The 20,204-nt window shown below is 40.0% G+C and overlaps 1 protein-coding gene across 1 annotated transcript in view; it reads left to right on the top strand.

The window, feature by feature from the left end:
* Positions 1–18,544, top strand: part of LOC141789530 (plasma membrane calcium-transporting ATPase 1-like) — a 74,608-nt gene extending 56,064 nt beyond the window's left edge. The window contains exon 20 of the mRNA XM_074668982.1: positions 8,882–18,544. Coding sequence (XP_074525083.1) covers positions 8,882–9,127 — 246 coding nt within the window. The 3' untranslated portion in view covers positions 9,128–18,544. The remainder of the gene's footprint in view (positions 1–8,881) is intronic.
* The last annotated feature ends 1,660 nt before the right edge of the window (positions 18,545–20,204 follow it).

The following is a 20,204-nucleotide window of genomic DNA, read 5'->3' as shown; positions in this document are numbered from 1 at the left end:
TTCCTGTAGAGCAAAGAGAGGCTCTCTCCTCCTCCTCTCTTCATGTCGGTGTATCTGTAATATCAGTCTGTCATCCTCCCGGGACAGTGAGGGAGGAGGGAATGGAGGGGAGGCAACGAAAAGGCTGCAAGCTAATTAGCTTCTTATCTCTCCACGCTCCTCTTCCTGTCCTCCTCCTCTCTAATCCTGGTGGGCAGCGTTCTGCCGCTCAACGCCTCGCCAGTCAAACACAGTGGGGGAATAATTGGTACAAGCAGCACCTCGCTGACGAAACTTTATCAGTCATTCCAAGTAACACGTTTCTGCGCTCCCTCCTGTCCCTCACTCCTCTACCAGCGCTTTCAGCCTGATTCAAAGACTCTTTATTCATCCCGAGCTGCTCCTCCAGCTACATGACAGCTCCCTTTTTTAACTCCTTCTTCTTAAACCCTCATCCCTCGTCTTCTTCCACCCTGCTCGTTTTCACTTTTTCATCTCATTGACACGATGATGTATGTTTCTCCCGCAGCGCCGATCGATAATGTCTGCTCAAAATTGAAAAATGTGTTGTGAGAGAAAAGAGAAGCAGTAAATTGGTGAGAAATGTGTCGTCTTTGTGAGAAAAACCACATAACACTGTCACTTAATAGATAAATAAATAAATAAAATGTTAATTAAAGCTCCTGTGGGGAGTTTTCAGGTAGATATTTGAGGATATATTGATGTTTCTATACAACTTTCAAAAGTACACCTGACTAGACTATATAATTAAAGTTTACACCTGTCACTGCTTCGATGGGGTGATTTAGGGCCTGTGTCCACTGGCTGAACTTAAAGAGGGGGTATTCTGCTGTCCCATATTTTAAACATGGATATAAATTCCCAGTGCCAGGTGATCAGATTTCCAAACCTCTACATATTTATATCTTTTAGAAATTCCTAAATCAGTAAAATTATCAAACACCTGAGTGCAAAAACAAAAAAGCCCAAAAACTTCACAAGCTCTATGTAAGACTTGTTATGTGAATGATGACATCATCAGATGGGGATCTCCTAACTGGAGACGGGCCTCAAACACCAAGGTCTTCCAACAACAGGCTTCCATAGAGCTGTCCAATCAGAGTGAAGGGGGTTTGTGGAGTGGGGAGTCTTAAAGAGACAGCAACTAAAAAAATTGTTTCTTTTAAGTTGTGTTTTTATCACCAACCAATCAAAAAACAGAAGGGGCGGGACTTCTAATATTACGTTTGTCAGCAACAGTAATGTTCCTGTCTGGGCTAAAACACATTTTTATAACTTATTTTTAAAGTTTTGTTCCCAAATTTCATTTTATAGAGGCAGATTAAAAGAATACAAAGCATTTCAAAACAGATTCAACCACTGTCATGACCTAGCCGTTGAGGTAAAGGCTCCTGCGACTGTGAAAAATGTGGTTAGTGGACACAGGCCCTAACACCATGCAAACCTAGCTTATATGAAAAAAAAAAAACCCTAAAAAATCCCCTAAAAATCTCCTAACTGGAGACAGGCCTCAAGCACCAAGGTCTCCCAATATCAGGCTTCCATAGAGCTGTCCAATCAGAGGGAAGGGATTTGTGGAGGGGAAGCCTTAAAGAGAAAGCAACAATAAAAAAAATATTTCAGATAAAGGTGGACATAACTGTTTTATAAAACACTAGGGAGAGAAAAATATGGATTTCTTTTTTTAAGTTGCTTCTTAATCACCAACCAATCAAAAACAGAAAGGGTGGGACTTCTAATATTACGTTTGTCAACAACATTAATGTTCCTGTCTGGGCTACAACACATTTCTTTATTTTTGGAGGTTTTTTCCCAAATTTCATTTTTTAGCGGCAGATAAAAAGAATGCAAAGCATTTCAAAACTGATTCAACCACTGTCATGGCCTAGCAGTTGAAGTTATGGTTCCTGTGAGTGTGAAAAATGTGGTCTGTGGACACAGGCCCTAAAAGCATGCTAACCCAGCCTTTATGAAAAAATGATCAACTCTGAAAGTTACATACTTTTTAAATCATTATAGATGAGACTTTTTTGACAGGAAGCAACGCATACACATGCATAAATTCAGAAATCATCACACTTTGTCCACATGGGGGCGCCAAATTCATCACAAACCTTGAAACTATCTTCAACTTTAGCTTAATTTTTGAAAACACCACCTGATGCTTATACAAATCTGATGACAAATTTTGAGATTTTTTAAAAATTTAGGTATGAATATTCTCAAACATGTAACATACAGTCATATCTACACGATATTTTTGAGATTTGAGATGATTTAGAGAAATATCAGAGCGACATTTGATACAGAGGAATACTTTTCATCACATCCGGTCAAGGTGGTTGCCTCCCTCTTCAATTTCCTTTACAATGTCTAACTTTATTGAAGATGATAGTCTTTCAGCTTGTCAAAATAAAAACATCTGAAAACATCTTAAAACCAGGAAGACATCAGGTCTGTGTGATTCAGAGATGCTCTCTTAAAGCATCAGGTGTCGTCTTCCTGAAACCTCTCTGAGTCAGAGAGGCGTCTGACCTTTAAAAGTTTAGTTGATCATTTATATTTAGAGGGAAACAGCCGAGGTAAACACTTTCCTGTCTTCTAACACCCATTGTTTCCTGTGACAGCTCAAGCACGCAGCAGCCTCTGCAGTTTTCTCACTTTAACTCCTGAATCCTCACGTCAGCTGCTGTTGCTCCCTCCTCCCTCCGCCTGGTTCCTGCTGCTCTTTAACAGATGAATCTCTGATCTCAGAATCCAAACTGTCTCACTAAACTCTCTCTAACCTCTCTTCAGGTGTCTCCTCCCTCCTTGTTTCCTCTCCTGTCTCCTTGCTCTGTCTCTGCTGGTCTAACACTGTGGCTGTCCCCCCTCTTCAGATGGATGTGGTCTATACCTTCCAGACGGGCCAGGCGGCGGTGCCCGGCGCCCTGCGCCGCCAGCCATCCGTCGTCAGCCAGCACAATGACGCCACTGCCGCCAAAACTCTCTCTAGCCCCACCCATGTAGGGCTTAGCTCCTCCTCCTCTCTCACCAACTCGGCTGGGGCCCCGCCCCCTGCCGCCGCCGCTGCTGCTTCCTCCTCCACTGCAGGCAGTGAGTCGGTGACCTGAGGCCAGCTAACAGCACGCCTCACCCAGCTGGACTCTCTTTGTTTCTCTGTTTGGTGCATGAGACTGAACGCTGCATGACTCACCGCACTAAAACCTGCGCTCTGTTTCTGTCATCGGCAGGCGTCTGCACATCTGAACGATTCATTTAAAACATCATAGTTTTAACTTTAGTTAAATAATGTGACAGATAGGCAGAAATATCAAAACAGGAAGTGTTGTTAGCCTTAAACTGTAAGAAGACAAACAAAACAAAGACAGACTCTTAGCTGCAAAAATCACTACGGTACGTAATAAAATGCCCATTTACAAGTGAAGATACTGATCATAATGGTATTTCCTGTTTAAACCTCCTCACCTCGATCAACAAGTAGCTTCATTTTTTTTCCAATGATCAGGCTCAGGTTGATCATGTTGAGGCGGAGGGTTCTAGTCACCACTTACCACTAAGTCACCACAGGTGTCAATATGTAAGGAAAATTCTAAAAAACTTATATGAAATAAAATCATATAAAAATAAATAAATAAAAAAAAATACAATTAAAAATCAAGAAAATCAAAATGATGAGATCTTATAAATACCATCAAATTAGTTGAGTAAAAGAATAATACAAAATGATTTAAAATAAATGGAAGAGGATTTGGGTCACTGAAAAAAAAAAAAACAAATACGTTCCATTTTTTTTATTGCTATTTCTCAGAGAAAAATATTCAGAATTCTGATATTTAAGTCAGAATCCTGTTTTTTTTTTCTCAGATTTTGACTTTAATCGCAGAATTCTGACTTTTTTTTTTTTTTTCAGAAAAGAATACTAACAAAAAATGGCCTTTTTTTAGTGACCCAATCCTCTTCTGTAAAAAAAAATTTTAGAAAAATTAGAAAATTAAAAAAAATTATAAAATGATTGTATTAAAATGAATGAAATTAAATTAAATTGAAAAAAATAAAATAAAAATAACTTAAAAAATAAAATGATTTGAAAAAATACAATTTAGAAAAATTAGAAAATAAAAAAATATATAAAATGATTGGATTAAAATGAATAAGATGAAATTAAATTGAAAAATAAAAATAAAATAAAAATTAAAAATAAAATGATTTGAAAAAAATTCAAATAAATTCAAATGAAAAAATAAATTGATAAAAAAATAATTCAAATAATACTAATAGAACCTGATTGGCCACTCATAATTCTAAACGGTGATTTGCTATCTGCTTTGCTTGAGGTGATACTTACTTAAAAACCCTCCTAGCTCTCTTATCACTTTAAATATTGATTGAACCTTTTATCATACAAGTGTTTTACAGGCCACATTTTGTCCTTACAAGTAGAAAATAATGCCCAGAAAGCTCATTTCCTCTTCTTTAAGTGACCCTTTGATTTTTTCCTCTTGCACAAATAGTTTAAGAGTTATGTAAAGTTAACAGCTTTCATTATTTATTTCCTTGGATTAGAACTCCAGTGCACATAGATTCATGTGCAGATAGATATCACTTTAAAGCTCGTCTTGTCTTCTTTAAGGAGCTGTTTAAATTTTCTCGTTAGCCCAAATATTTGAGGATTTACAGTAATTTAAAGAGTACTAGGAATTGAAGCGCTGACACTCTGATGGGTTTTAAAGAATCCAAAAGTTGGTGTCAGCATTTTCAATTTTACGCATTTAAGTTCAGAGCGATGTTTAATACAGTCTGTGGTCAGGATGAGGCTTGCAGAGCTTGGCATAAAGAATTAAAACAGCAGACTAAAAATGACACGTGTTTGGAGAAAAAGAAGACTGTCACACATGGATTAGAAAAGGCAGATAAAATAATAAAAATATACAGGATGTGTAATAAGGTCAGCTTTATTTCCACATGTGCAGACACCCTGTCCTGCTTCCCTCTGTTTCCATCTTCACCTTCCTCTTCTGGAGCCTTCCCTCCATCCTAATCTCCTCTTCCTCTTTTAATACCTCTCATCAATTCCATCCGGCCTGCTGCTGCTTCTCCTCCTGCATGTTGTGGAGATTTAGACTCTTAACACGCATCCATTAACCCTTGTGTGACTGGCCGCCTGACGAGTCGATGACAGATCACAACTGTTGGCCGAGCAGAAGGGAAAGAAAGCCGTGAATCGTTTTGATTCGTGACTCAGAGAGGAGAAAAATCCCTGCTCCACTTTCTTTGTTGTTTTCCTCTTCCTTTCTTCTCAGAGGCGACAGCCTGGGCAGCAAGATAATTTTATGGGTTAATCCTGAGCAGGGTTAAATCTGTCAGGCTCAGCAAGTCTCTCATGGTTTAGAAGCCAAGAGCTTTTTAACTTGTGAGCTTTTTGTGTGTGTGTGTGAGAGAGTGTGCGACGGTTACATGTATGCTCTAAGCTGCAGTGCTCAGCCTGCAGCTCTCCTGTGGTTCAGTAATAGAGAGCTTTGAACTGCAGGGTTATTAATTATGATGAAGAGTGTCTGCTGGTGCGTATAAATCAGTGTGATCAGCTGCAGCCTCTGTGGATTCATGACAGAAGAAATGACTTAAGGCAGAGAGAGGAGAGCAGCTAGAGGACAAAATGACTCCGCTCTGAATGTGATTATAAATACTTAACAGTGTGCATGTGTTTGTTGTTTTCCCAAGTGTGTGTGTGTGTGTGTTGTTTACTGGGGCAGGGTATCGTTTGAACATTTTATATACGAGTGCCAACACCATGAAGGATGAATAAACAACGTGTGAAGAGCGGGCTAAAAAACGCAGCACCCCCCATGGGTCGCAGTTTCTGTGAATCTCAATTATTTTCTGTTTCACCCTCTTTTGTTCTTCTATCAAATCATTTCTAAGGCATTTTTTCCTCTTTTATTAGAAGAAAAGCTGTAAAGAGATAAAAAATGTTGAAGGAAAGAGGATAGAGGAAGTTATTGAAATGTTTTTGATGCTTATTTTGGCCCTGAACCAAAAAGTAAATTTGATTTTTGGGTGATAACTCCGGGAGGGGACCAAGCGGTTATTTAGGTAATTTTAGTCAAAAGAAATGCAACAAAATGCATGTCGTACCAGGTCAAAAGGAATTGAAACCCTTAGTGGGACGGGTCATCTTTGTTGGGCTACTCGTTTTTTCATGCTAACAATCTGTTGTTGTTTGTTAATGGAAGTTAAAACTACACAAAAAATACCAAACAAAGTCAGTTTTATCATCATCTTTGGGCTTCATATAACTGATCCACTGTTCACCAAAACATCATCCATATTCGTTACAGTCTGAGGTACGAGCTAATTGATGATTTTTTTGCTAAATGAGAAAAAATACCATCTGTCAGAATCCAAATAAAGATTAAATGCCTAAATTAAGACAAGTGGAGGCTGCCATAACTCCAGGTAATAGAGTTTCACCTTCACACGCCTGATATTAAAGTTAACGGAGTTGTGAGGTTGTATTAGAATATTCAACTTTGGTGTGTGTGTGTGGATAGCTACTTCAGAGACAAACACTAGCCTTACAACTTGTTTATGGGGGTACATCGTGCAAATAGATCGGAAATCTGTACCCAAGCTAAGCTAAATGCTGGTTTTGGGGTCTGTTTGAAGTGGTTGGTTTAGGCTCTGGTAAAGGTTTGTTGTAGGTTTAAAATACAGTCAGGTTAAACCCAGGGTAAGGGTTGTTTTAGGGTCAAGAAACACTTTGGTTAGGATGTGTTATGGGCTTGATTGTGGGTAAGGTTCGGGCTCTGAAAAAGTGAGGGCAAGGATTTGTAGGGGGTATGTTTAAGACTCAGGCAAGGACTTGGTTGAGGGTTGCGTAAGAGGTAGGTCAAGGCAAGGGTAGGGATCGTTTTAAGGTTAGGGGACAGTTTGGTTAGGGCTCAGGAGGGGTTAAGTAAGGGTGTGAAAATGGGTGAGGTTTGGGCTTAAGTAAGCGTTAGGTTAAGGTGAATGTAAGGGTAAGGTTAGTGCTCAGGTAAGGTTTGGATTCAGACTCATGTAATGGCTAGGTTAAGGTAAAAGTTAGGCAAAGGCCCAGGTAAGGTTTAGTTTCAGTCTGTGATAAGGGTAAGGTTAGGACTTCATTTAAGTAAGGACAAATAAAACAATTAGTTTTTGGTTGAGTAGAGGTTAGGTTTAGGCCCAGGTAAGGTTTGGTTAGGGAAAATTTACAGTGACAACCCCAGGTTCATCCCTCGACTGGCTGGTTGGATAGGCATGTCAAGGGCTTGCACGGGCTGGCGCGTATTGTCTACCTTTCTTGCCAGTAACTGGAAAAAAATAGCTGGGTTGGTGGCCATGGTTGGCACATCTCCTGAATCCTCTCAAATGGGTCTCAGGATTATGGGTCATGGCTTGAAGTTTTGGGTCCAAGTTGAAGTGGGTTTTAGGTTAGGCATTTAATTCAGGGTAAGGATAAGGTTTTGGGTATGGTGGTAGGTGAGAACAATGGAGGTTTTGATCGTGCACTCTCCATCCAGATCTCCCAGGGGTTTGGGCAGAGGGTTTGGGTGAAACTAGGGTTATGGTATGATCATGGGTTTTATAAAGGGTTACAGTAGGTCCAAATGGTTAGGGTTAGGCAAGAAGTCTGAATGGTTAGGGTTAGGCGAGAAGCCTGAATGGTTAGGGTTAGGCGAGAAGCCCGAATGGTTGGGGGTTAGGCGAGAAGCCTGAATGGTTAGGGTTAGGCGAGAAGCCCGAATGGTTAGGGTTAGGCGAGAAGCCCGAATGGTTGGGGGTTAGGCAAGAAGTCTGAATGGTTAGGGTTAGGCGAGAAGTCTGAATGGTTAGGGTTAGGCGAGAAGCCTGAATGGTTAGGGTTAGGCGAGAAGCCCGAATGGTTGGGGGTTAGGCAAGAAGTCTGAATGGTTAGGGTTAGGCGAGAAGCCTGAATGGTTAGGGTTAGGCGAGAAGCCCGAATGGTTGGGGGTTAGGCAAAAAACTCAAATGGTTTGGGTTAGGCAAAAAGCACAAATGGTTGGGGTTAGGCAAGAAGCCCGAATGGTTAGGGTTAGGCAAAAAACTCAAATGGTTTGGGTTAGGCAAAAAGCACAAATGGTTTGGGTTAGGCAAGACGCCCGAATGGTGAGGGTTTGGGGAAGGGCTTGGGTTGGGGTTATAAAAGAGATCTCAATGGTTCGGGTTAGGCAAGAAGCCCAATTGGTTAGGGTTAGGCAAAAATCCTAAATGGTTAGGGTTTGGCAGGAAGCTTGAATGGTTAGGGTTAGGCGAGAAGTAAAGGTTTGGTTGAAATTCCAGGAGGGTTAGTTTTTGGCTCAGGTAAGTGTTAGGGCTCTGTTAAGGGTGAGGTTCAGGCTTGGTGAGGATCTAGTGAGGGTTAAGGTTAGTCTTGTGTGGGGGTTAGGTCAAGGCCAAGTTAAGGGTTAGGTTTAGGCAGTCATCGGTTTTGGCTCAAGCGATCTTCTTGGAGATGTTAGATCTAGCAAACACCCCAAACCATCTTTAGTTAAGAGGTTTGTTTGCATGTGTGATGGTGTGTTTTTGTCATTGTGGTTTGACCTCCCCTCCACATTTTGCCTGCTGGTTGATTTTTGGTTGCAGTTTATCATCATGCATCATTTCATATTGACCTTTTTTGATATCGTGTTGTTTTATGAAACCGTTATTTTCATTCTCCTGAGTTGTTTTCACTTGTTTTTGTTGTGTTTTGTGATTTTGCACCTCCCTGCCTAGATCCAGATGCACCACCGCCATGTGTCCCACCAACCCCCGCTGCCTGTTTGACCTCACATTTGTATGTAGGCCCAATCTGTACATTTAAGCATCCTCTGAGCCGTCTTTTCTGTTTCTGTTTCAGATTAAGGTGGTGAATGCGTTCCGTAGCTCCCTGTACGCGGGGCTGGAGAGCCCAGAGTCCCGTAGCTCCATCCACAGCTTCATGGCCCATCCCGAGTTCGTCCCAATGTCCGAGGAGGAGGCTCGCATCCCCCCTATCGAGGAGACCGGAGATGAGATCGACCCCCTCCCCAGCCCCTCCTCTGGGGCAGAGGGAGGAGGAGAGCCACCCAGCGCCTTCCCCCACAGCCGCGAGTTATCCATCTGAGCTCCTCTCTCCTCCTCCTCCTCCTCCTCCTCGTCCTTCCTCCCCATCAGCATCATCTGTCATCCCACCAACCGAACTGTCGCCAAGGAGGGAAGTCATCACTCTGCTCATCCCCTCATCCTGCACGCACACACATGCTTCACATCCTCCCCTCAGCCATCGCTGCCACGTTGTGTTTTTCATACTGACTGTGGCATCGTTCTGCCTGTAAGTTTGTCCCTCCACCACCACCATACGTGTGTCCGCAGAGGGTGGAGTCCAGAGTCTCCACAGTGGAAGGCCTGTCCTCGTCCATTCATGTATATTTTTTACTCGATGATCCTTTTAAAAGCTTTTAAACTTTGTTGGGTTCAATCTTTTTTTTTTTTTTTTTTTTTTTTTTTTTTTTTGTGGGACTCGCAGCAGCATGTCGTGTTCTGTACTCGCTTCCATTCCTGCGTAAACGCTTCTCAAAAACCGCACCGAACTTTTCAAAGAGTGCAGTGATTCTCATGTACATACGCTTTCGCTACGCTCCAGCTAACAGCCGGGTTTGTGATCAGAACATTTCTAGGCAAATGCAAAAATGTAACCTTTTATTTTTGTTTTTTAAACCTCCTACACTTGTTAATCGATGGTTGATTCAAACTCCTAAGAATGTCTTGTGAGTGTGACACTACAGTCTGCAAGGTGCAAATGTTAAAAAATGTTCTTCCCTTTATCGTGTCTGTATGTGTCGCTTTTTCTTTAGCTGCTGTGCTGCATGTGGAAGGACAGAATGTTTACTACACATAAATATATCTATCATGGCGGCGTCCAGAGGGGGCTTGCTCTCTGATCATCTCATCCAGTCAGGGTTCTGGTTCTCTCTCTGCCCCTCACCTTGTATGTCCACTGCGTCAATAGGAAACACGAGTGTGTGTCATGTTTCCCCCTCTAGTAGGATGCATGTTTTGTTTCATTCGTGTTGAGTCGCATGATAATTAAGGAATGAATATTTGGGATTCTGTTTAGACAACCATATGTTAGTTAGTCTACAGCAGCATCTGTTCAGAGCTCCGTTAACTTCCTGGATGTGGGCTGGACTTCTTGTGAGCACAACAGAACTAATCAGACCACTCAGAATTCAACTCATGCTCACAAACTGACGAAAAGGTTAAGAGTTAAAGCAACTGATGGTTTGCTGTAGGCATGCACAGATCACACGACCTCCATCATTGGAAAAGGGTGTGGACCAAACACAAAGACCAACAAGTGGAGGATCTGGGAATGGGAAAACTGACCACAGCACTGACTCACGATGAAGTCCACCAAGATTTCTTGCTTGTTGTCCTTAATTTCATGGTTTCTTCTGTGCCAATCTCAGCTCCCATGGGGGAAAAGTTGGGTTCACCCAAACCCCCATTGGTGCCTTTCTTACCTTTGGCTTCACAGAGGTAGAGCTGATAACAAGGGCACAAGAGATCCTTGATACCCTGATTGCTACGGATCTATCCATCATCACCTTCTCTTGCTTTGACCACAGTACGATGGTTGACTACCACAATACTGAGGTTTTAAACATCAACTTCCCTTAGTTTATCCTTCTCTGGCCTCTTCCCAATGTCTGTAGTGAATTGAATAAGCTGGGCAACCAATTAAATCAACAAATGACCAAATCTGACCACGACACTGTGAGGTGAGATCCTCCCGCTAATCACTGCCCAAAGTTCACAATCTCGTAATGACCAAATTTACGCCAAATGGACTCTCACAGCTACACAGAATGTGTCATTTGGACTTTGCTTGAGTTTACAGCTTTCGTCGATGGAAATAATAGTCTGCATCTCTTGTATTTGTGCCTGCACAATGATTGCTATCGAAAGGGAAGTGTCAGTCCCGAAGTCCTGCTTTGGGCACCAGTCCAATTTCTGTCAACCAACGAGCGCAATCTGAAAATGGCTTGGTTGAAGATGTCTAACGATCTTCGACCAAGTCTAAAAGTCTTTTGGATAACTGTGAAATGGATGAGGCAGCCTTACCTTGTCCCCATTAATTAAGGTTAGTTCATAGATGACCCTAGATCAGGGTGTATCTCTCCAGGTCTGAAACTTCCAGTTGTGTAAAACATGAATGAACCAACATCAACAGGGCAAACAATTCAAATCCAGTTCCTCTTTTGCCATTTTTATCTTCTAATTGCCTCCAAATGTAATCTGACTGCCTCTAAAACCAGTCTTGAAAAACTTTGAAGAGACCATCTCGGGTCACGGTGCAAGACCTGGGGGGGTTAGCGGAACTCTGAACAGCTCCTGGACCGTCTCTCTGTGTTGAAGACAAATCTTAGTACCAATCCTGATGTTTTTGTTCCTGTATTTGTCAAAGTTTTAGGAACAGAAACTCAGTCAGTGACATTGCACAGCTGGCAGCAGAGAAGGTGTTTGATCATCATCCCTCTCCGCCCTGCCGTGATTGATTAACAGTCGTCAAAGCGGCGGTCACGCTGGGGTTTATGGCAGACTGATGATGCTGGCCCGTAAAGTTAAATCCACTGTGCTGCCACTCAGTACTTCCTGCCTGATTACTGTCTTAAAAGAAGAAGGAACCATCTACCAATCAGAGGCAGTGATGCGTCTAATCCCCTCTTAGTCTGACGAGCAGCCATCAAGCTATCTTTGAACTAGGACACGTTATTGAAGTAATGTGCTACTACTGCCATATTTCCAACTTTTCTGTCATGACTAGGTTCTTCCTCTCCCCTCTGATGAGCTTTTTCTATGTAACTCAGAGCCATATTTTATAGGTTGTCTGTATTGTTTTTTATCTCATTGTTATCGAGGTTTCCTTTGGACTTTCCCACCCCCGACCTCTCCCCTCTTCCTCCCCCCGGCCCTTTACTCCAAACACGACCAAAAAGCAAGGAGAAAATCTTCAGTCGTCACTGCCGAACCAAGTTTTAAGGACCTCTACAATGTTTACATGAAAAGCAAGTGGGTGGCAGTTCGCCTGCGCTTCTCTCATCCAACCACTTCCCTTTCATTCCCTTGCTTTCCTGAATCTTAGAGTTACTATTTAACTAAATGGGGAATCTTTCTTGCATGGTTTTCATATAAAATTCAATGTTTTGCTCATTTTTTACAATTCTTCTGTATTTTTATATTAAGTACTTTTTAATATTTTGGAGATATATGAATATATATGTATAGGCTGAAGAGTTTGGTGACAGTACAGTACATGAATGAGATGAATCTAACGTGGACTCTGTCTTTTTACAGCTCTCTAAATATTTATGCCACGTGTGTCGTCTTGGTCACCTGATGTTAGGGCTCAGAAACCTGCAGTGACTTGTTTACTTCCTGTCGGCCGTTCAATTGGAATCCCAACAATTTTATCTCATCAGCCCCCCCTTTTAAATGAGTATACTCACTTTATCTAAGATGTTGTGATACACTACACGCTATGTGATTTTGCAGTTATCCAACTCCATTAGAGTTCAGCCAATGCAACGTGAATACAGCTAACTGTATCAAACATTAAATGGGAGTGTATAATTATTTATCCAACCTCTGGGTTTCTTTGTTTCTGTACTTTGAAGCTACTACGACTGATTTTCTTGGAATGAGTGGATCGATGTTTTCTAGCGAGCTGATGACTTTGACGAGGAGCAAAGCTGCGTCCCGCCTCTGGCTCTGCCTTCTTTTAAAGTGGCGTGTCTCTAGAAAGAATGTGATGCTTTAGATGGACCAAAACCTAGATCACAATCTGAGCCGGCCCGAGCGTTAGAATACATCAACGGGGGGGTTCAAGCATTATTGGATCTTCCATGACCTTAGATCTGAAAAGGTGGGCAAAGTGACTTCCCCCATTGCCTTGTAAACACCTCTTGAAGCCTTTGGTTAAGCATTTTGCATTTGGTGACTATTCCACCTTGGTTTTTTGGGGACCAGAAGTGACCATACCTAGGTGAAGCAGGTAGACCTTCTCTTTATCTCATCAACATCACTATGGTAGGGACATTGCAATCAAAGGTGGCAACACCGGTCTTTGCAACACGATGAATTTGCGTGTTAAGTTTCTGAGAAAGACTCTCGGCCAAATCGCACCAGAACCGTTTCTGATCTGTCTCTTAACTCACATTGACTTGGAGCCCTCCTGATCAGGTAAACAAGACTTCCAGGCGTCAGAGCAATGACGTGTCAATTTGAACAGGGGAGATTGAGCAGGACAGGAAGTAGAGTACCAAACCCTTGCACAGCACCTGTTTGACTTCCAGAATAAAACAAACAGTGTCCAACCAGAAAGGATTTATCTTGACTACCACAGAAGTCAACAAGTTTGACGTTTCACGGCCCAAAGTGAACAAAGAGAGGCTCATTGGGAACTTCTTGATCTTGCGACTAAAACTGGGTGGCAGTCCTGCTACGTTCTGGACTGAACATTCAGAGGCTGAACTGGCATGGATCTGGTGTTAGTCTGGCATTGAGACCTGTGATTACGACCAAAAATATGTTAGAAAATGTTTTCCAAAGTAGAAAGCGATATTACACTTCTGTGCAACCACTCCAAACTCCCCCTGGTGGTCATTAGAGATAATGCAACTTTTTTCTTTCTTTTTTTTTGTCATTAATTAGCCTTGATATAATAACTCAGCTCATTATTCCCAGGTCTAATGGACCCCATACTTATGGACCAAACAAATACTCTGCCAAACAACTTGTTTACACTTTTTTAAGTCTCCCTGTTAACTCAAAAATATTACGTCAAATCCTTTTTTCAAAAAAGTCTCAACCAGCATTTTAAATGTTGCTTTAATTCCATCTTTAAAAAAAAAAAATCAGCCCTTCAATGTCTCGGGCCGGCTTTGGATCAAAACTAGCATTGTCTGAATCCACGCCAAATCAAATGAAGGAAAGAAGGCACCTTTTTAGTGTCCTTCGTAATTTCTGATTCAGTCATGAAGTACCAAAAGGGGGCGGAGCCAGTGCCGGGCCACGCAGCTGTAGATGTCATCGCCATTTTCTATAACTGCGAACTTGTGGAAGAGAGCCGGACTGTTAAAGCGCTCATGACATCATGTCCTCTTCCTACGGTGGCTCTGAATGACGCCCACCTCTGAAATAATGGCGCTTTTCTTCTTTGTGTTGTTGAATGAATCTGACAGAACAGCTGAGCTCCTCCGGTCAGTACAATGTAAATATTGTCATATAAGTGAATGAAGTGTACCTGCTGTCTGTGTCCGTGACAGGAAATGGGAGAGGGGGCAATCAGCCAATCATCACCCAGCGAAGCTTTAAGAATGTTCTGCCAAAGTCGTTTCCTCGTTTCTTTCTTCTTCTTCTGCACAAGTTTGTTAGGAAGTTACGCCACATGCCCCCTTCCCCCTTCCTCCTGCTTGGATTGTCCCTCTGTGCTTGCAGTAGCCGCGGTGTGGCTGCAGCGGTCATCTGTTGGACTGGTTGGACTGGTTGCCCTCACGTCTCATGTGCAGCCTCGCCATCAGAGACGCTCCAGGCCTGTTTTGAGCGAGACTCAGCAGCGGACTGAAAATCTTCACCTGGTTTTAGGTTCCTTTTCTGTTTTTTCGGGGGAGTTTAGAGGATCTGAGTTTGCCACAGTTTTCCAGCAGGACTTCTGTTTGGTGACAGAACTCGCTTCTTATCCAGTCATTGTTGCATTTTGACTGCTTCCTCTTCAGAGCACTGCCTTTTTCTCAGAACAGCTTCCCGTCGTCGGATTTTTAAGGAATTATTTGCAGAACCTTTACATCCACTTTAAAAAAAGGAACTGGAATATCACAGTTGGAAAAGTCATAACCACTTAACATATATATCTATATATTTATATATTATCTCTATATATTTATATCTAGTATGCATATATGTGTGTATATATATATATTAGATATAAGTACATAGACATATATATGGTTTCTCAGTTGAACTTCATTGCAAAAAAGACTGAAAAAGATTTGTTTTCTGTAATTACTATGATACACAGTAATAGGCGTTGGTGTTATTTTTGTATAAACATAATATCATCTATGTGGCATGCATGACATATATACAAAAATTTGGTGGTTTAAAGCAATATGTCCAACCTGGTGCGATTGGTTCTGTCGTGTTCTGTGTAGCCTAAAGCCACTCTGTGCGAAAAGAGATAAAAAAAGAGAAACTGCATTTGGATAAAACTAACTGTTCAGTATATGTGTTCAATGTTCTGTGTTCTGCATGTTTTAGTATGGAATGAAACATCCCCCAAATGTTGGCTTGTTTTTCCAAATGAATCTCAAACACACGCCCCAAACACACACACTTTACACACACATACACGCGCGCACATGTATTTGCACTGTGAGGTGAAACACACTGAGGAAATTAAACCTGTGTGACTTCTGATGGATGGATTGATGAAAGATGATTCGTTATTTTATCTTTATTTTTTGAATTCTTCACCGTTTCCATCATCCTCTCTTAAGAAACTGAGATTCACAGACGTCCCCTGAACTCATCACCATCATCATCACCCTCATCTGTGCAGTGAGAGGAGGAGGAGGAGGAAGGAGGCAGTTTAAAGCATGTTGTCCAGGTAGGCTTCTGCTCTGCAGGTGTCGTCATCTCACAGTCACATCCATCGATCCCCTGATCCATTATCCTCCGACCTCTCTCCACTCGGGAGGATAATGAGCAGTTTTTTGTTGCTCATCTGTAAACGTCTCTGTCCATAACTGAGCCGCCGTCGGAAATAGAAGTAATGAAATGTAGTTTTCCACCAGGGTCATTCTCCCATATTGATTAATCATCCAGTTTTTATGACTTCCTGTCTGATTGATCAATATGTCGTTTTGTCTGTGCAACGGCAGGAAGAGGTGACATCTTCAAATCCCTCCATCTTGTCGAAATCCCATCCCAAAAAATTCAAACCAATGAGTTAAATGAGGTACTAAACTCCATCACCATGATTATAAAGTCCAATTGTTAGATAAACAGCTTTAACTAATACTGACCAAGCTCTTTAACACACTATCATGCCACTAGATATGAGAAATGACATTTGTCTGCCTCAGTTTTCCATTTTTACACCTGAATAATAAACATCATTGACATGTAAACAAATGAGTTTGGAGTCATGGGAATGTGTTTCTCTTCTCTTCTGTTGAAGCCTGGCTCTGTTTTTAGTGTTGGTGAGAAGCTAAGCTAAAATGATACAATATGCTAAAGTCTATAGATTCTGCCTCTGTTTTCGTTTTTTTTTATCATCTCTTTCCACAACATGGAGGGTTAAAGTTGTTTCAACATCTTCTCTAAACCACTGAGGTCAACATACGCCATATATATGTGATAATGTGACGATAATTGACAGGAGTGGTTTTGTTCTCTCTGTTAGCTTTGTAGGAGTTGATGTTTTTGTTTTGTAGACAGCAAAATATTGATGTTTTGGTTTGGTTTTGAAAGATTTGTCCTCCAAATCTAGTAGTTTTTGGGGCCTTAAACCTTTGTTAACAACTGTTAACAAACATTCCTCCCCCAAATTTCTTATTTTAGATAAATTTCAGAACAGTAACAATTGATAAGTGTGTGCTTCTTTCCAGAAATCTTAAGGTTACACTCATATCTTTAAAAAAAAAAAAACTGGGGTAAGACCTGGTTGGCCTGCATTTGACAGCTGTGTCATTGAAACTATCCAACTTTTTGATCCCTCTGTGACAGATACAACTCATGTGATCTCGAAACAATAAGTTCTTATTAACTTATAAAATATTTCAGTTCTTTTTGTGACAAAACACCTGAAAACTATAGGAATTCCCACCTGTCTCAACTGCATATTTGTGTTTAGTCCTTAGCAAGTATAAGCATCTGAGCAAGCTAAACTATGACCCTTAATATGTCAAAATAGCAAGTGTTAGCACACTTACTGTGCTAAAACGAGTAGTAGAACATGGTAAACTAGCTAATTTAGCACGCAACAGCCATAATTAAGACTTAAACCTTGTAAAACAGTGAATACTAACATATCAACCAGCTAAATTTGCAACTATAGCTCAACTAAAACCTAAACCACATTGTAAACTAGCTACAGTTAGCGTACTTATGGCTACACTAAGATTGTTACTTTATGCCCTCAGGATTAGATCAGAAACTAAGATAGTAGCTATTAGACACAGAACAAAGTAAATGTTTGAATAGTAAAGGTTAAAGTTGTTAAAAAATAAAGGTAGCAAGAGTTAGCATTTTAAGCTATTACGGTAGTTAACACTGATGATGATATGAACAATGATAGCAGCTTTGCTACCATGATAAAATCGCCAATGTTAGCATGTCAATAGGCTCAGCTAAGATGGTAATCACAGCAGACAAGTGGATGTTAATGTTTTCAGGCTAACTTGAAACTGCTAACAGTTGAAATAATGAAATGTTTGGATTTAATGTAAAAATTATGCTAGTTAACAAGTGAATAGCAATATTAGTATGCTAAAAAGCTAAACTACATGACTAACATTTTGTTTTGTTTTTCATCAACAACTGTGGGCATGTACGTGGCCTCCACTAAGAGCTAACACATGTTGAATTAGCATATGTGATTGTCAACAGGCTACATTAATGGTGAATGTTGATGAACTTGCAAGTTTTAGCATATTTTGCTAAGCTAGCTGATATATTCGGATGGTAAACACAAAAGAGCAGTTGTGAGGAAGTCAAAAGATGCTCACCATGTTGATGCTATCATTTTTGGCATGTTGTTATCCTGACCTTAGCATTTAGCTCTAGCATAGCAGGATTTCCTTCCCGTCACTCAAACCCAGAGGTCACGACCTCAGCCTCTTCACTCTTCTCTCTGGTCCTGGTTGGCAGATCTGGAGCCTCAGAAGTGATTTGTTTGTGAGCTAAAATAAAGCTTCCTGTGCTTCCCTAAATGTGTGTGTATATGTGTGTGTATGTGTTGGCTCTGCGAGTGTGTTTCCTCAGTGTGTGTGTCACCTCCATCCTTCACACCCATCCTGTCTGTCTCTGTCAAACATCCTCCTCCTGTTTGCTTCAATCTATGCAACAGAATCCTCCAGTTCGACTCCAGAGGTTCATTTGGTTTTCGCTCTTTCTCTCCTTCTCGCTCTCACTCTGTCTGCTCGTCTCCGTCTTTATTATCCCTCCTTCTTTTTCTTTTTCTTTTTCAGTTCTTTCTACGAACAGAACCACGACACCTGTACATTGATGTATGTATGTGTGTGTTTGTACGGCAGGACAGTGCACACACTCATGTTGTTTTCTTTACTCTTTTGTAAGATATGATCGTGTGGAATGCCTTTGGTCTTAGTGTCATGTCGTTTGAACTTAAGCTGAACAAAAGATGATAATCAAGCAACTGAGTAAAAGTTGTTACATGAGTATATATATAATATATAAATATATATAAATATATACAAATCTATATACATAAAATAAAGCCATTGGAATTTGAAATAAATCTGTGTCAATTTGTGATTTTTGTAATAAACACAGTGACGCACACAATTATATTATTTTATTTTAAAACAGCATGTTCTAAAAAAAAAAAAAAAGCTAAAATAAAACACAAATTTAAAAAAATGTGTTAAAATCTCCTGGATCACTTAACAGGAAGGTACAATGCAATTATTTTACCTTTACATATTCCCCCAACAGCTCTGTAGTAGCTTTAAAAAGAGCCTTAAAAACTTTAGCTCAAACTGATATCTTTGAAAAGCGAATTTCTGCCTGGAACTGTCCGTAACGCTTAATTCCAGCTACTGCCCCTTTAAGAAACTTCAAAGCACTAAGGAACTGTGCTCACTATACATCATCTTGTCCTTAAAGAGGGGGTATGCTAATTTTTTAACCTCCATATTGTCTGCCTGATAATTCTGTGGTAATGTTTCATGATTTTGAGCTAAAACACTTAATTTATCTCATACTGGTGTCTTTTAAACATTTTTAACCTCTTTCTGAAACCCTTAATTTCAGCTACTGTTTCTTTTAGAACTCCAAAGCGCTATGAAACCCAGGATACTGTAACGCTCCTTCACTTTAAATTTATTATTTAATAAAATGAATTAAAAACTTTTTAAAAAATTCAATGACACCAACCAGGCTTAAAATCAACTTGGCAGTAATTTATCATCACATGAGCTCTTCTATAATGAGAGGGTACTTCATTCATATTTAACCTTCATTTTATTTCTCTACACAACAAAAATAAAAATAAATAAAATAAAAGATAAATAGAATAAAAAATAAATAAAACTAATAAACCTCAGACTAGTATGTTTAAAACTACTGTTTGAGCCACTGTTTCTTTAACCCTACATTACTGATCATATCATATTTGATACATGGTTTTTGAAGACCTGTTTCTCATCAACATGATAAATTATTTCCTTAAAAACCCTTTAAAAAAGTATCCTACCCTCATAAGGACTATTATTCCACTACAGGCAGCTAAAGTTGTATTTGGCCCTTTTCAAAATGGCTGCTCTCATGAATAATTAATACACTTTTATTCAGGAAAAAATAATAATTGCTAGTGATCAAAAAGTCGTTGTACTAGTAATGCAAAATTGTTACGAATATTTTAAAACAATCATTTTCTGTATTAAAAGATTATGTATATATATATATATATATATATATATATATATATATATATATATATATATATATATATATATATATATATATATATATATATATATATATATATATATATTAGAAACTCTACCAAAAAGTTACCAAAACCACCTTTTTTTTTTTTTTTTTTTTTTTTTTTTTTACCAAATGTGCTACAAAAATTAAGTCATACAGAAAATAATACAGCAATATTTTTGGAGGATTTTATTTTAAGGGTTACTAAAAATCTCAGTTCCAAAAAAAAAAAAAAAAAGAGAAAAAATAATTTTTTGGCTGTTTTTTGCTGCATCAGGCTTTTAAGGGTTAAGGAACTTCAAAGTATAACGAAACTAAACATCCCAGAACCTTCCCAAACACATTTTTGTCAGTGACTGTCTCTTTAAGGAACTTCAAAACACTCTAGAACTCAACTTATTCCGGAACTTCCAATTTTGTTATCCAGTTTAGAACAGTTTAAACCTCCTGAGAAGGTTAATCTTGCC

Source organism: Halichoeres trimaculatus, unplaced genomic scaffold (genome assembly GCF_033239565.1).
Source record: "Halichoeres trimaculatus isolate MK-OKI-2021-1 unplaced genomic scaffold, fHalTri1.1 fHalTri1_scaffold_1, whole genome shotgun sequence".
Lineage (NCBI taxonomy): Eukaryota > Metazoa > Chordata > Actinopteri > Labriformes > Labridae > Halichoeres > Halichoeres trimaculatus.
Note: the sequence above shows the minus strand (reverse complement) of the source record. Positions and strands in the feature narration are given on the sequence as shown.